The sequence below is a fragment of the Galeopterus variegatus genome, unplaced genomic scaffold (genome assembly GCF_000696425.1).
Source record: "Galeopterus variegatus unplaced genomic scaffold, G_variegatus-3.0.2 Scaffold9415, whole genome shotgun sequence".
NCBI classification, from domain to species: domain Eukaryota; kingdom Metazoa; phylum Chordata; class Mammalia; order Dermoptera; family Cynocephalidae; genus Galeopterus; species Galeopterus variegatus.
In genome coordinates, this window is record NW_007735526.1 from 56,325 (window position 1) to 74,608 (window position 18,284).

General features: G+C 35.6%; 1 protein-coding gene across 1 annotated transcript in view; it reads left to right on the forward strand.

Annotated features, from left to right (window-relative positions):
- The window catches only part of LOC103609277 (cytochrome P450 2C20-like), a gene marked incomplete at its 3' end in the record, with an annotated part of 24,495 nt that extends 6,953 nt beyond the window's left edge, over nt 1-17,542 (forward strand). The window contains exons 4-6 of the mRNA XM_008593625.1: nt 2,526-2,686; nt 14,251-14,392; nt 17,355-17,542. Of these exons, the coding sequence (XP_008591847.1) occupies nt 2,526-2,686; nt 14,251-14,392; nt 17,355-17,542 (491 nt within the window). The remainder of the gene's footprint in view (nt 1-2,525; nt 2,687-14,250; nt 14,393-17,354) is intronic.
- Nucleotides 17,543-18,284: the final 742 nt, after the last annotated feature.

The window sequence follows — 18,284 nt, forward strand, 5'->3', positions numbered from 1 at the left end:
AGTGCTGACGTTAACAGACTGCTCTCTCCTGCAGTGACATCCTTGGAAACATCTCAGGAGCAGCTAGATCTTTCATTACAGGCAGTGGTGGTCAGCCCTCACGTGGAGGAGGGCTGCTTTGAAGCAGAGACTAAGGGAGCTTTTGTGTATGTGTATTGTGTGTGCGGGTACAATTGTGTGTAGAGTGTGGTTTAATCCTATTTTCTTCTGAACTTTGTTTCTTTGACTTCAAATCAGAAATCATAAAACAGGTTTGATTTAATTTTTGATAGAATTAATGAGAACTGTTTTCCCTGTAGCAATCATGTGGGTTACCTATTAGAGAATATTTCACCAGAAAATACTTGGAGACCAGACATGGTATGAATGACCCCATCACACCCTTATGTAGCTGGAACAAAGTCACATGTTATTTCTTTCAATTGGGCTATATTTGCACCAACAGCATCACTGACATATCTGTGGATTTCTTTCAGTATGGTGCCTGTTCTGTCCAGTAATGATGCCATTTAGGGTTTTAATTGCTTAGGCATGTCTCACCACAATTCTCATCAGTTATTATTCCTCTGTAAACACCACACTATTTAAAAGCAGCCAGCATTAATTATTTCTTGTTGCCCACTGCTTACTGTACTGATTTATTTATCTGGAGGAAATATATGGTAGAACAGAATTCTCTAAAACTTGCACATGGAAATTTAAAAAACAGATTTATTCAACTAGATTTCTACTATTATCAATTACTCTTTATTCTGTCTTCCATAAGAGTAGCGTGGCTCTGTTTTCAATTTTCCATATCTCTTTGCCTAATGTTCAGTGAATTTTGAGTTAGAAATTTGTGGTAATTAATTTCCTCCCACTGCCAACTCTACTCAAGTATGAAGTGTTTGTCATAATGAATCTGATTATCTGCTTGGTTTTCAAATTCCCTTGTTTTTTAAGTTTTCTTTTCCAAATGAAGTGAAAGGAAAGACTAAAAATCAGATCTTAACTGTGAATCACAGACACTCACACACACACACACACACACACACACACACACACACACACACACACGCACAGGGACATAGATACACACTCCTCCAAACATCCCCTATTACCCTCCTACCTAGTGGCTAAAATAAAACATTTCTCAAAACTCAAAGCCTTGATATTTTTAAGAAACCTGGTATAGAAGCTGGTAACTCAGCAGGTTTCCTGCTGTTCAATGCCCTACCATTTATTCAGAACACTTTTGATTCAAGTCACCCTTACTAAGGCTCCATAGTGTGATTTTGTGAGCTCTTTATGTATGCAGTTCTTTGATCATTTGAATGTAAGAAACTCATTTTATGGACTAGCCATGAAAAAACAAAAAACAAAAAACAAAGAACCTCACTTTCCTGTAACTTAATTTCTTAATCCGTAAAACGATAGATTTGGCCTAACTGATGGAGAAAAATTTGGTAAAACATACAATTCTGTTGACGGCAATGCAGAATAATATCCCACAATCCACAAAAGGGTAGCTTTACCAAAAAAATTCAAATTTGGATGATAATTGGAATTTAAGGAAATTTAGTTCCTATAGAAGGGAATGCATTTTCTTTTCTTTTTTTTATTTTACATTGAAATGATAAATAAGAAGACTCCATTTATCACTTTTGTTTTTAAATTTTCCCTACCTGGAATTTAAATTTTAAATATAAATCTCACATTTCTTTTTTTAGACAAACAAATCCATCTTATACTTACTGTTCATTTATATGAGTTTTTCTTCTCATATAACATGGATGCATACTGGTTTTCATATTTGTTAGTATAAATACAGATATAACATGGATGCATACTGGTTTTCATATTTGTTCCTTTAAATACACGAATTCAGACACAGTCTCTCTCTACTTAGTTCCTCTTTATTGGCTGAACACATGATTCTTTCAGCTATTCAGTATATATAAATAGTTTTCAGGTCCTCAAGTATTCTCTCTCTTTTTACTCAAAGCTTTATGGTCTACAGACATTGCAGACAGATGCGATTCTGCTTTGGAAACTTGAATTAGTAGGTTTTAAAAAACTTTTTTCTTTCAAAATAACCGACACCTGGGTTTAAAAGGGTGTAAATAAAGGCAGGAAATGTGGATCGAGCATTTGAAATATTATTATTTAACTAATGAGATTATAATGGTCAAATGAGTTTTTTTTTTTTGTTTGTTTGTTTGTTTTCAAAAGATGACCAGTAAGGGGATCTTAACCATTGACTTGGTGTTGTCAGCACCACACTCTCCCAGGTGAGCTAACTGGCCATCCCTATATAGGATGCCAACCCATTGTCTTGGTGTTATCAGCACCACACTCTCCTGAGTGAGTCACTGGCTGGCCCCTAACTGAGGTTTAAGGTACAGGTGATGTGTTGATTTTATGCATGCTGAATTCTTTTTTGCTCTTCAGAGAATTTATAGGTAAGGAAATTTCTAAATTACCTTTACTTATAATATAGTCAAAGTATTCACATGTACATTTCTGTATTGTTTTCGATTTTTTAGCTTCACCATGTGATCCCACTTTTATCCTGGGCTGTGCTCCCTGCAATGTGATCTGCTCCATTATTTTCCAGAATCGTTTTGATTATAAAGATCAGAATTTTCTTAACATGATGGAGAAATTTCGTGAAAACATGAGGATTCAAAGCTCCCTGTGGATCCGGGTGAGGTCAAAACACTTTCTTTCTGAGAAACCACTAGTGATCTTTTTACTGACAGGTCCAAAATTCTATATACACCATGCTGTGGAGTGAGTGTTTGCACACCACAGTCCTGCCTGAGCCTGATGGAGTGCACATCAGGGAAAGATGCCCAAGCCACATTTTTACTCATAGGAAAACAAGTGCACAAATACCAGGCTTTCTTTCAAGCCCATTAGATTCTTGACCTGCAGTTTTTCCACTAACCACCAAAGCCATTTCTATAAAGTACTTTGTCGACTTTCCAAATGATGCCCATATCACTCAATGGACATCCAGGCCCTTTATGAAGGCCTCCATTCCTCACAAGGCTTGTTGTACAATGAACACTTAGAGACCTCTTTGTCATACTATTTGGCAGAAATATTCTGAATTAGGAAGAGTATATCTCCTTCAAGGAGGGAGAATGCTGGGGACCATAGAAGCTGCCAGGAAACACTGAGTAGGGCAGGGGTGTTTTATGCTTCAGCTGGGATCCTAGCTGACAAGGTAACTGGGTTGGGAATGACAAAATAATTCATTTTATCTGTATGAACCTTAAACAAAGATCACAATTTTCCCTGTGCTGAATTGGCATGCCTTTCACTTGGCTTAAATACTAATTATGTGCTCTTAGAAAAGTCACTGTATTGCATTGATGCATCATAGTTCAGTGTCTAGGTATCTTTGACCCCCTCCCACTTCTAAAATAATGGTTTTATTTCTGAGGCTGCTTGATAGAAAGAAACACAACAAGGTCTCGCTTTATGCTCTAGAGAAGGTTGGGCAATCTCCCTTAAGCTCTGTTGACATCTACAAAATAGTAACCATAAACATTCACATCATTTTATATTTTCATGTTGTAGGGCAGAATTAATGAAAAAAAAAGAGGAAATTGATATAAAGATGTTTTTATACTATAAAAATGATGTCTGAGTCTAGAAAATAGTTATATGTTTGGTCTTCTATCAGAATTTTCACCCTCAAATTGTTCCATAGGCAAAGAGAATTGCTCATGTATATACAATGTAAACTACCCCTCCAATATGGACACCACATTGTTTTCCTTTTATTTTTTTCATTTATTGTATTTTTTATTTTTTTTATGTACTAAAGAGCAATTTTTATTTTTTATTTTATTTATTTATTTATTTATTTTTAATCTTATTTTATTTTGTCAATATACAATGTTGTGGTTTATTGGGGCCAATTATCGAAACCACCCTCCCTCTTCCCTCTCCCCCCTAACTTCTAACAGTGTCCTTTCTGTTTGCTTGTTGTATCATCTTCAAGGAATTGTAACTGTTGTGAGTTCTTCTGTTGCCCGCCCCCCCTGGTTGTTTGTGCATTTATTTATTTATTTATTATTAGCTCTCACAAATAAGTAATAACTTGTGATAATTCCCTTTCTGTGCCTGACTTGTTTCACTTAATATAATTTTCTCTAGGTCCATCCATGTCATTGCAAATGGTTGTATTTCATTCGTTTTTATAGCAGAGTAGTATTCCATTGTGTAGATATACCACATTTTCCATATCCACTCATCTGATGCTGGACATTTGGGCTGGTTCCAACTCTTAGCTATTGTAAATAGTGCTACAATGAACATTGGAGAAGAGGTATATCTCTGACTTGGTGATTTTCATTCCTCTGGATATATTCCCAGCAGTGGGATAGCTGGGTCTATGGTAGATCTATGTGCAATTGCTTGAGGAACCTCTATACCATGTTCCAGAGAGGCTGCATCATTTTGCAGTCCCACCAACAATGTATGAGAGTTCCTTTTTCTCTGCACCCTCACCAGCATTTGTCATTCATGGTCTTTTGGATATTAGCCATCCTAACTGGGGTGAGATGGTATGTCAGTGTGGTATTGATTTGCATTTCCCGAATGCTGAGTGATGTTGAACATTTCTTTATATGTCTGTTGGCAATTCATAAATCTTCCTTTGAGAAATGCCTATTTAGCTTGTTTACCCATTTTTAATTGGGTTACTTGTTTTTATTTGTAAAGTTATTTCTGTTCCTTACATATTCTGGAAATAAATCCTTTGCCAGATTTATATTTTGCAAATATTTTCTCCAACTCTATTGGTTGTCTTTTAACTCTGTTAATTGTTTCTTTTGCTATGCAGAAGCTTTTTACTTTGATATAATCCCATTTGTTTATTTTCTCTTTGGGTGCCCATGCTTCCGGAGTCATATTCGGTTGCCCATGGTGTCTGTGTCCAGTCCTACTTCCTGAAGTGTTTCTCCAATGTTTTCTTTGAGAAGTTTTATGGTTTCAGGGTGTATATTTAATTCTTTATTCCATTTTGAGTTGTCTTTAGTATAGGGTGAGAGGTATGGGTCTAGTTTCATTTTCCTGCTTATTGATATCCAGTTATCCCAGCAGCATTTGCTGAAGAGGCACTCTCTTCCTCAGTGTATATGCTTGGTTTCTTTGTCAAAGATCAGATGGCTGTAGGTGTGTGGGTTGATTTCTGGGTTCTCTATTCTATCCCATTGATCAGTGTGTCTGTTTTTATGCCAGTACCATTCTGTTTTGGTTATTATAGCTTTGTAGTATAGTTTAAAGTCAGGTCGTGTAATGCCTCCAGCTTTTTTTTTTTTTTTTCCTCAGAATTGATTTGGCTATGCATGGTCTTTTGTTATTCTATATAAATGTCTGGATTGGTTTTTCCATTTCTGAGATATATATCATTGAAATTTTAATGGGGATTTCATTTAATTTGTATATCACTTTGGGTAGTAGGGACATTTTCACAATGTGATTCTTCCAATCCGAGAGCATGGGATATCTTTCCATCTTCTTGCGTCCTCTTTAATTTCTCTCAGCAGTGGTTTGTAGTTCTCATTATAGAGATTTTTCATATCCCTGGTTAACTGAATTCCTGAGTATTTTATTTCTTTGGTGGCCATTGTAATTGGGCAAGCTTTATGGATTTCTCTTTCTGCATGTTTACTATTGGAGAGTAGAAATGCTATTGATTTTTGTGTGTTGATTTTGTATTCTGCTACTTTGCTGAAATCATTTATCAACTCCAATAGTATTTTTGCAGAGGCTTTAGGCTGTTTGATATATAGGATCATATTATCTGCAAAGAGAAACAGTTTAACTTCATCGTTTCCTATCCGGATGCCCTTTATTTCCTTCACTTTTCTGATTTCTCTTGCTAGTAATTCCAACACTGTGTTGAATAGGAGTGGTGAGAGTGGGCATCCTTGTCTAGTTCCTATTCTTAAAGGAAAAGCTTTTCAGATTTTCTCCATTCAGGATGATATTGGCAGTGGGTTTATCATATATGGGTTTAATTATGTTGAGATACTTTCCATCTATACCTAAGTTATAGAGGGTCTTGATCATGAATGAATGTTGAATTTTATCGAATGGTTTTTCAGCATCTATAGAGATGATCATATGGTCCCTGTGTTTGATTTTATTGATATGGTGTATCACATTTATTGATTTGTGTATGTTGAAACAACCCTGCATCACTGGGATGAATCCCACTTGATCGTGGTGTATAATTTTGCATATGTGTTGCTGTATTCAGTTAGCTATTATTTTATTGAGGATTTTTGTATTCATATTCTTCAAGGATTTCAGCCTGTAGTTTTCTTTTTTAGTTGTATCTTTGCCTGGTTTTGGTATCTGGGTGATGATCGCTTCATAGAATGAGTTTGTGGGAATTGCCTCTGTTTCAGTCCTTTGGAATAGTTTGTACAGAACCGATGTCAATTCCTCCTTGAATGATTGGTAAAATTCTGCTGTGAATCGATCTGGTCCTGATCTCTTCTATTTTGGGAACCTTCTGATAACAGCTTAAATCTCTTTTATTATTATTGGTCTGTTCATATATTCCTGATCTTCTTGGATCAGTTTTGCTAGCCTGTTTGTGTTCAGAAATGTATCAATGTCCTTCAGATTTTCAAATTTGTTAGCATATAGTTGTTCATACTAGTCTCTAATGATTCCTTATATTTCAGATGTATCAGTTGTAATATCACCTTTTTCATTTCTAATTTTTGTTATCTGGATCTTCTCTCTTCTTCTTTCAGTTAGCTGTGCTAATGGTTTGTCCATTTTATTTATCTTTTCAAAAAGCCAACTTTTTGATTCATTGATCATTTGTATTTTTTTTGGGTTTCAATTTCATTAAGTTCTGCTCTGCTCTTAATGATTTCTTTTTGTCTGCTAGCTTTGGGTTTGGATCGTTCTTGTTTTTCTAGTTCTTTAAGGTGAAGTATCAGGGTATTCACTTGTCATCTTCCCATTCTTCTGAAGTAAGGATTAAATGTGTAAATTTCCCCCTTAGTACTGGGTTTGCAGTATCCCACAGGTTTTGGTATGATGTATCTTTATTTCCATTAGTTTCAATAAATATTTTGATTTCCTGTTTGATTTCTTCTTGGACCCATATGTCATTAGGCAGAATGCTGTTTAACTTCCATGTGTTTGTATAGTTTCCAGAATTTCATTAGTTATTGATTTCTAGTTTTAATCCATTGTGGTCTGAGAAATGTATTGTATAATTTCAATTATTTGAATTTGTTGAGACTTGATTTGTGACCTAACATTTGATCTATCCTGAAGAGTGATCCATGTGCTGATGAGAAGAAAGAATATTCTGAGTCTGTTTGATGGAATGTTCTGTAGATTTCTGCCAAGTCTAATTGGTCCAGAATGTTTTTTAGATCTTGTGTTTCTCTGCTGATTCTTTGCCTAGATGATCTGTCCAATATTGACAGTGGGGTGTTCAGGTTCCCTGCTATTATGGTATTAGTGTCCATTTCTTTCTTTAGGTCTAATAGAGTTTGTTTTATAAGTCTGGCTGCTCTGACATTGGGTGCGTATATATTTATGATTGTTATTTCATCTTGATGGATCAATCCTTTTATCATTATGTAGCGGCCCTCATTATCACTTTTTATAGTTTTTACTTTAAAGTCTATTTTATCAGATGTAAGAATCGCTACTCCATCTCATTTTTCATTTCTGTTTGTATGGTAAATCTTTTTCCATCCTTTCACTCTTAGTCTATGTGAGTCTTTATAGGTGATGTGGGTCTCTTGAAGGCAGCATATAGTTGGGTCCTTCTTTTTAATCCAGTCCACCAGTCTGTGTCTTTGAGTGGGGAATATAATCCTTTTACTTTTAGAGTTGTTATTGAAAAGTGTTCATTTACTCCTAGCATTTTATTGATTTTTTTTGGATGCCTTAAGTGTCTTTTGTTCCTTTCTTTCTGATTTACCGTTAGTCTTCTGCATTGTTGGTTTCTTGGGTTGTAGATAAACATTTCTTTTCTCTTGTCGTTACCATTTTTATTTTACTAGTGGGTTTTGATTTTTCTTCAGTTTTTTGGCAGTGGTAGTTACTTTCAGATACCAAACCCAGTACTCCCTTGAGAGTTTCTTGTAAGGGTGGTCATGTGGTTGTGAACTCCCACAGTTTTTGCTTGTCTGAGAAATGTAGTATTTGCCCTTTATTTCAGATGGATAGCCTTGTGTGGTAGAGTATTCTTGGCTGGCAATCTGTCTTTTAGTGTTTTGAATATATTTTTCCATTCCTTTCTGGCTTTTAGGGTTTATGATGAAAATTCTGATGTTAGTCTGATTTGGGCTCCCTAATGTGTGATTTGATGCTTCTGTCATGCAGCTTTTAAGATTCTCTCTTTGTCTTTGAGCTTTGCCAATTTGACTATAACATGTCTTGGATAAGACCTTTTTGGGTTGAATACGTTTGGGGATCTTTGAACTTCCTGAATCTGAAGCTATGTGTCTTTTCCTATACCTGGGAAGTTATCTGCCACTATTTTGTTGAATATGTTTTCAATGCAATCTCCTTTTTCCTCCCCTTTTGTAATACTTATGGTTCGGATATTTGAGCGCTTAAGGTTGTCTGATATCTCTCTTCAATTTTCTTCAATGTTTTTAATTCTTTTTTCTTCTTTTTTTGTGTTCCTGTTTTATTTCAAACAGCCCATTTTCAAGTTCATAAGTTGTCTCTTCTGCTTCTGTAAGCCTGCTGGTTAAACTTTCTGTTGTGTTTTTTATTTCATTGAATGAATTCTTCAGATCGTCATGCTCTGCTACATTCTTTTTCAGGGCATTGATTTCCTTGTACATTTCTTCTTTCAGGTGCTATATACTTTTCCTCATTTCATCATGTTGTCTAGATGAGTTTTCTTGTTTCTCATTTAATTTCCTTAGAAATATCAATCAAAATTTCTTGTCAGACATTTCAAGGGCTTCTTGTTCTATAGGATTTAGAACTTGAGAGTTATTACCCTTTGGTGGTGTGCTTTCTTGAATTTTCTTATTTCTGGTATCTTTACTTTGATGTTTAGTCATTGTGGCAGGGGATTTCACAGTCCACTGGTTTGACACTATTGTCTGGGTAGGATGCTGCTGGGGCTGTCAATTTGGTATGGCTGCCTCAGTGTCTGCTAGGTTGGCTACTAGTGCCTTGGGTGAGTGCTCACCTTAAGTCTTGGGCCTCTCTGGGGATGTGCTTCTATGGTGAGCATGCAGTTGGCCCGCTGGGCTGTAGATGGAGTTGGGTGGCAGGCGCAAGGCCTACCTGCTGGGTCGTGCGCTGGCACTACAGGTCATGTGGTCTCTATGGATCTTCCACTTCTCCAGCTGGGTGACTCCCTGATCCGTGCGCACTCGGCCAGGCTGGGGTTGGAGTTGGGCAGCAGTGGTGAGGCCGACCTGCTGGGTTGTGTGCCAGCACCTGCTTTCATATTTATAGCTATAATTTCTAAGTAGGGCTTTGTATATGGCATATATCTTCATTATATATTTCTTAGTTAATAAATTATTGTTTTCTTTTTCAGATCTGCAATACTCTTCCTTTTCTCTTTGATTATTTCCCAGGGATTCATAAGACATTATTTAAAAATATTGATAATATAAAAAGTTATATGATGGGGAAAATAAAAGAACACCAAGAATCTTTGGATGTTAACAATCCTCGTGACTTTATTGATTGTTTCCTTATCAAAATGGAGCAGGTAAGATTTTGGTAACAGCTCAGTCCTTTGGTTCCTTGAACATTAGGTAGTTTATTGAATAATTCTGGTTTACTAGGAAAGTTTCAATGGTCAGGCCAGTAATGTTTGACAAGCATTTTCAGTATCTATAGTGCACATAAAACTACACTAAACATTGTGGAAAATATATAATTAAATTGTTCAGTAATTAGAATGTAATCTACCAGAGAAGTAACAGATACACACTTCAGTCAGACAGAAAAAATTACAGAAAATTAGAACATACAAAATATCCTGTCATAATATGAATATGTACAAGTATTTTTTCCTCTTTTATATTTTCAAAAAATTTGAGTAAGAATTGTTTTTAATTCTTTTTAAAATTTTTGGTGAATTTCAACAGTGAAGTCATCTGGTCCTGGACCTTTCTTTTTCTTTTTGGAGTTTTTAGTTATTAATTCTTTACTTGTAGGTGTGTTCACATTTTGTATTTTAGCTTGAATCAGTTTTTGTAACTTTTTGTTTATAGAAAGCTTTCCATTTATCTAGATTATCTACTTTGTTGACATAGAATTGTTTATAGTATTTTTTATAATAGGATTATATTACTATTATAATAGAACTTAGAATAGCTTTAAGTTCCTAAAATCAGTAGTAATGTCCCTGCTTTCATTTTTGATTTATTTGTTCTTGTCTCCTCTTTTTTCATGTAGTCACTTTAGCTGTTTGTCAATGTTGTCAATCTTTTCAAAGGACCAGTATTTGGTGTCCTTAATTTTTCTAATGCTGTCTTCCTGTTTAAAAAATATCTTATTCATTCTGGTGGCTTTGAGTCTAGATTGCTGTTTTGTTTGTTAGTTTCTAGGTTGTATAGTTATGCTGTTGATTAGAGGTACAGTTGATATCTAGTATTGTTCAAATCTTGTATTTCCTTCTTGCTGTTTTGTCTAGATAGTCTATCCTTTATTAAAAATTGGGTATTCAAGTCTCCCACTATTTTTCTACAACTCTACTTCTTCTGTCAGTACTGTGCATTATTTGCTTTATATATTTTTGGGCTCTCTTGATTGATGCATATACATTTATAATGTTATGTCTTCTGGATTAATTCACCTGTTTTCCAATATAAAGTGTTTTTGCTTCTTTTAACAGTTTTTGTTTAACAACTCTCTGTTTGATATTAGTATAGCCATCCCAGTTCTTTTGTGGTATAATTCACATGCAAAATTTTTTTTCCATTTTTTCACCTTTAACTTTTTATCTCTTCAGATATGAAGTTAGTCTTGTATAGACAGTACATAGTTAATTTTTAAATCTTTCCTCTCAAGATGTGCATTTTAAGTGGTTATTTTAAGCCATGTACAGTTTAATTAGTTTTATTGAAACACTTATTTGAGCTATAATGTTTCTTTCTTTGTGCCTCATGTAATTTTGCTTTTTAATTTTCCAACATTGCTTTACATTTTGTTTGATCAATTTTTTTCTTGTAAACTATTTTGATTCATTCTTGATTTCTTTCTTTTCATATTTTACTTTTTTTAGTAGTTATAATGAGGCTTACTGTTTATATCCTAAATTTATGGCAATCTAATTTTAAGTAATAGTAAATTATGTTTAAATTATATACATTAACTCTGCTTCCATCCAACTCCATTCACCTTTTACGCTGTTGTTGTCACAAATCACATCTTTCTAAATTGTGTCCCAGTAACAGTTATATAATGATTGTTTAATTTATTTTTAAAAATCATAGAAAAACTAAAAAGAGGATCCCATACAAAAACATAAAATATGCTTTTATATTTACCTATGTACAGATATATTTAATATTTCATAATTAATAAGGATTTTTAGTTCTTACTATGGTTTTTATTTATTTTGTAGTGTCATTTTTTTTCAGCATGAAAGCTGAGTCCCTTTAGCATTTCTTGTAGGGCAGACCTACTTGGGGGGAATGTTTTTACCTTTGGTTTTGTATTGGAATGTCTTAATTTCTTCTTTATTATGTAAGGATAGGTTTGCCAGATACAGAATTCTTAGTTGACAGTTTTTTCTGTCAGCAATTTAAATGTATCATTCCAATAATTATTTGACTCCTTAGTTTCTGAAGAAAAAATCAATTCTTCTCTTATTAAGTATCCTTTGTATGTTATGAATCACTTCATTCTTGCTGCTTTCAACATTTTCTCTTTGTCCTTGATTTTGGACATTTTAATCAAATCATACCTTGTTATGAGACTCTTTGGTTTTACTATTTTGGGAATTTATTGAGCTTCCTAGTTGTGCAGATTCATGTCTTTCATCATATTCGGAAAGTGTTCAGCCTATATTTCTTCGGCTTTTTTTTTTGCCCCTTTTTCCCCTAATTTTTCAGGTGCTCCCATATGTGTATAATGGTACAAGTGATGGATTTTCATAAGTTCCTAAGGCATTGCTCATTTTTCTTTGTTCTTTTTTTTCCCCCCTGCTACTCCATCTGGGTAATTTATCTTGTCCTGTACTGTTTATTTCTTCTGCCTACTCAAACCTGCTGTTAAATCATTTTGATGAATTGCTTTTTAAACTATTGTCTTTTTGCTCCCAAATTTCATTTTCTTAAGTAATAATTTCTTTCCTATCTGTGATAACCCCCACTTTTTCATACATTGTTCTCCTGATTTCTTTTAGTTCTTTGTATATGGTTTCTTTCTACTCTTTTAGCATATTTACAACATATAACTTCCAGGTTTTACTTAGTAATTCTAATGCTGAGCTTCCACAGGAATGGTTTCTATCAAATTCTTTTCTTTAGCTATTAATGGGCCATATTCCTTGTTTATTTGTATGGTGTGTAACTTTTTTTTGAGAACTGGATTTAATATATTATAAAGTATTAACTCTGGAAATAAGATTTTCTCTCTTCTCTAACAATTGCCAGTATTACTTGATATTGTCTGCAGTCATACCTTTATTTAGTGACTTTCCCAATTAATTTAGCAAATTAATTTAGAGAGGTGGCAATGGAACATCAATATTTGCTGTCCTGTACCACCTTGAGATCATGCTTACCAAACTCTGGCATGGTGCTCCTCATTCACAACAGCTTGGCAAAAGTGGGGCCAGGTGTTGATTATATGTCATACAAAGGTGCCATAAAGTTTGGCAGCATTTACACGATGCTGACTCTGGAGACATGCAGAATGCACCAGCTGTGGAGCCCTGGCAGTCTCCATCTAGATTTCAAAAGATTTCATGGACAGTCTTTGCACCCAGGTAGAGACATATAGTAGGGGTGGAGCCACAGCAGAGACCCACTGCAAGAGCAATGTCTAGTGAAGCCATGTGAATGGAGCCACTCTCAATTCCACTACTTAGGACTGTAGGGCTACCAGGATGCCACTCTAGACTTGGAAATCTGCAAGTATGATAGTACAACCTCTGAGAGCTGATGGCACTGAGCCTGGCAATGAAATAGGAGTGGGGCTCCCTGAATTCTTCAGGGCTCTACCCTTGCCCAACTGTGCCCAGGATGTGAGATGTGGTGTTAAAGGAGATTACTCTCCAGCTTTAAAACCTAGTGCTGTTTTCCCTATTGGGCTTTGGACTTCCTTGGAAGTAGCTGACCCTTTTTTGTTGCCTGTTTCTCTTTTATAGAGTGGAAATGTTTATCCTATGTCTGTCCCTCCACTATATTTGGAAGCACATAACTTGTTAACTCTGTTGATTTAAAGCTGAAGAGGAATTTGCCTCTGGATGAATTGTGCCTTGTTTCTCATACACATGTGATATAGACAAATTGGGACTTGGGACTATGACTTTTGGACTGTTGGGATAGAATAAATATATTTTTCATTGTGAGAAGGGCATACATTGGGGTCCTGGCATGAAATGTTATAGTATAAATGTGTCCCACAAAGTTCATATTTGAAAACTTAATCCCCAAATGAACAGTGTTGGGAAGTGGAGCCTAATAAGTCAGTGGTGATCAATTCATGAGAGCTCTGTCCTCATAAATGGGTTGTTGTCATTACTGAGGGTGTGGGTTTGTTGTTAAAGTGAGTTCAACCTCATGTTGATGTCTCTCATTCTCATCCTCACTTCCTCTTTCACCTTCCACCATGTAATGATGCAGCACAAAGACCGTCACCAGAGGCGATCACCATGCTCTTCAATTTCCCAGCCTCCAGAAAAAATTAGAAATAAACTTATTTTATTACAATACATTACCCAGGTTGTGATTGTGTGTTACAGCAACACAAACAGATTAAGACAGTGTAACAACAGGCATCTGCTTATGTGTTTTTGAAAAAAAATACGCTGCATGGCAAACCTGGCTGAGAATAGTCTCATGAATTTAATTTTTTGGCAAGCAAGGAAGAAGGGGGTAGGAAATAAAGTTTGGGTCCACTGATCTACAGTATCTTCCATAGTGTATAGTAGTTTTTCCTGATACTGCACTCCCCAGTTTCTATGTATGCTAACTTTATAAAAAAAAGTGTGTTATTTTCAATTCACTATAATTAAATACTTTAATAAACAATTTGTCAGATAACGTATCAAATGATTTCTAGGAAAAGCACATCCAGCAGTCTGAATTTACTATTGAAAACTTGGTAACCACTGTACGTGATTTATTTGTTGCTGGCACAGAGACTACAAGCACCACCCTGAGATATGGACTCCTGCTCCTGCTGAAGCACCCAGAGGTCACAGGTATGAACACACTGATGAGCAGAGTGAAATTCAGCCACGATGTTGGGAAAACACTGTTAGTGTCCTCCATCCTGTTTCATTTAGAGAAGCTTCATTATTTGAACTCCTGTGCCAGCAGCTGCAATCTGCCCACATTTAAGTATGTTATTAAAATGGGACATCTTTGCAGAATATGGGAGGGTGACTGAGAGGAGTGAAGACTGCACTACAGTAGGAAAGGCAATAAAGCTCTGGTGCCATGTCTGGATTTGCTGGGAGATGGTGTGTGGCAGGATGAACTGGGATTACATATTGGTTTAATTATGTTAATACCACTTTGTACAGTAGATACATTCTTGCAGATACCTTTTCTTATTCTGAAAATTTGGTTTTGTAATGCTGGGGTAGGAAAAATGGAAACTCTCCTTACTGAAGCATAAGTGAAAGTCCTGGAAATTTAGTGAGACTGTCTGAGATCATTTTTAGTATGGGAAGTATGATAAAAAGTTAAGTTCATAAACAAGATATTTCTATTTAGGCTGAAGATATAGCTAAATGAAATTTATATTTCCAGAAGTTGATTTTCAAAAAAACTGGTATTTGACAAATTAAGAATGGGGGGTGGGAAATATCAGTCATTTTAACTTTCATGCATAGCTTTACTTTAAAAATTTACCTTCAAAGAATTCCAGTCATGCAGCTGGTAAAAACATACTTTTTCCTTCCTGTGTCAGGATCCCAATGAAATTGCAATAACCTGATTACCGATGAGGATTAGTCCTGTGAAAGTAGGAGGAGAAGAGTGCAGGAAAAAGCCAAGAAGTCTTCAGCAAGTTTCTGAAGCACAGAGAGCAGATCAAAGGGTGATAATTAACTCATCAGACAGGATGAAGTTGAAACCTAATTGTCAGAAGAGGAAGATAGATCAAGGAAGGAAAGCTAATCTGTCTCACTACATTCCCATACAGTTCCATATTTGGAAGCAGCAAGTGTTAGAGAAGGTGGAGAATGAGGCTCTTCCTGTCCAAGTTCCATCTGTGACTCCTTTTATCCCATAACTGATTTTTTCCTAGAGGAAAAGGGAGGCTCATTCTCTAAAGAAACTGAGCCTAAGAAGCCCTATACTCAGGGATACTGGGTAGTGAGAGAGAAACAGTGAGCTGTGGGCTGGAAAGGAAGGTTTGGTAAGAGTCCTGTGCTTGAGTTCAGAGACTTAAGTTTTCCCGTCATCTTCCTTCTGGAAATTCAGAAGCCAGACTTACCCTTCGAAGAGTGAATAGCTCTAGAGAAAAGATCTTAGTATTTTGCCATCTAAATTGAAAATTCTTGCCAAGTTTCCAGCACAGTGAGGGAAATAAAATTATGGTCTCTAAGACAGAGGCTCGTAGAATTTCAGAACACCAGGATTAAAGAAAATATCCTAAAAATTTTCAGTGAGATATGTCATGCATAAAGATTAGGATTCAGACAGCACCAGAATTCTCAAGAGTGACCACTGTCTTGCATTTTATTAATAAAGGTATTTTCAGACCTGCACATTTCTCCCAAATTTCACCTTCATTTTTACTTTTTCTAAAAATTCTGGAAGATGTGCTCCATCCATATGTCTGAAACCAAGTCAGAGGAAGTCATGGGCTGCAGGAATCAGGAGGCCTCATGTAGGAGGATGCGAATGTCAGGGAGGCTGCTGGGCACCAGGCCTAGAAAACACCCACCTCAGAACGGACCAGGTCGACAATGCAGGTGTGAGGACAGACACCAAGAACAAAGAAGTGATTAATTTTATGAGGTTTCCCAATAATTGGGAAATTGTTACCAGGAGTTTCAAACATCTTCCTGAGCACTTGGGAATAATTCTAACTTGGGAAATAGAAAATTATGAATTGAAATAAAAAGACAGTTTAAGTTCAATAAAATGCCATATATAATACATAATCACACTTGACTTACTAGGGAAGAGTATTTATGTAGTCAGAATGATGTAAACTATGAGCAAAACTTGTAGTCTACATATATTCTGGAAAATGGGGTGTGGGAAAGTGCAGGAGTGTGTGTGTGTGTCTGTGTGTTTGTGTATGTGTGAATATCTGTGGGTGTGGGTGTGAATATATAGGCTGGAGATAAAGATGAAAATTCTCAACTCACATAGAAGTAAATTGTTAAATATTGTCTAAAATGGTTAAGGAAGAAATACAGAGTCGTTCTTTCGAAATACGAGTATAAATTTCAGAAGAATGCTCAAAGCCGCCACATTTGGGAAGTGGGAAAATGAGGAGAGTGCCATTGCAAATTTTGTATACAAACATACACACACAGATGCAGACACACAAAAACATGTACATATATAGATCCATTACAATTTAATTTTAACCCCCATGTATTATTTTGATATTAATTTAATATTAATATTTGATTCTAATTTATTAATTTAATATTAATATTTGACATAACAATTGCAATATCTTGAAATTGATATGACAAGCAAACAGAAAGGACATTGTTGGGAGGGAGGGGGGAGAGGGAGGAAGGAGGGGGAGAGGGAGGAGGGAGGGAGGTTTAGGTAATTGGCCATAATAATCAACCAAATTATATATTGAAAAAAAAAATTTTTTTAAAAAAGTCAGTGATATGGGAAAAAATTTTTAATATTTGATTCTTGTTTTACTTTGTGCAAGACCATGATTTTTTAATTAATTGTTTCACCCTATTTTGGGGAACATTTTATTACTTCTTTTTAAAAATAATTATCATTTATGCTGATTTGTGGGTGTGTACCAATGTATCATAATACCTAATTGGTAGGACAGTGATACGTATCTACATGATGGCAGCTCTCTTTACATGTCTAGGTGTATATCTGGGCATATAACTCATGTTTATATTGCTGTTGGGACATGTTTATCATGCTTCATGGAGCTGGGAATTGCTATGGCAAATGTGCCATTTTTCTCCTTTTCTGTTGTTCTTACTTGTGTCTTATCAGCTAAAGTCCAGAAAGAGATTGACCATGTGGTTGGCAGACACCGGAGCCCCTGCATGCAGGACAGAATCCGCATGCCCTACACAGATGCCGTGGTGCATGAGATCCAGAGATACATTGACCTTGTCCCCAACAGTGTACCTCATGCCGTGACCTGTGACATTAAATTCAGAAACTACCTAATCCCTAAGGTAAGCTTGTTTCTCCTATGGCACAAATAGTGCTCTTGGAGCTCCCATATTGACAGTATGGCTCCAATCCTCTATCAGCCTGAGATGAGAGAGGGCAAAACTCATGTGTGGTAGGTTGATGGACTTTGTGCTGTTTACAGTTTGGGGTTCTAAAGCTTCATAACAGGTCATGGATTCTGGTAGTATGTGTCTTTCAAATTTGATCTGCCTGTTTAATAATGTATTGGCCATTCTTATGTTTTTACATTTCCACATAAATGTTGAAGGTTTCAGTCAATTTTACAATACTTGCTGCTGGAGTTTTTATAAGGGTGACATTAAATCTACAGATCAATTTGAAAAAAATAGACATCTTGACATTCTGAATCTTCCAATTCCTGATTGTGATTATGCTCCCAATTTATTTGGATTTCTTTTATTTACCCAGTAATTTTGTGTTTTCAGTACAGAGGTTTGCAAATATTGTTAGATTTCTCCTAGATAATTACTATTTTTGTTGTTATATTTTTTTTCGTTAAATTTTTATTTTGTCAATATACAATGTATATGATTATTATGGCCCATCACCGACACCTCCCTCTCTCCTCCCTCTCTTCCCTCCCCCCAAGAATGACCTTTCCGTTTGCTTGTTGTAACAACTTCAAAAAAGTATAGTTGTTATATCTTCTTCCCCCACTTCCATTTTTTTTGTGTGTGTATATGTGGGTGAATTAATTTGTTTATTTTTTAGCTCCCACCAATG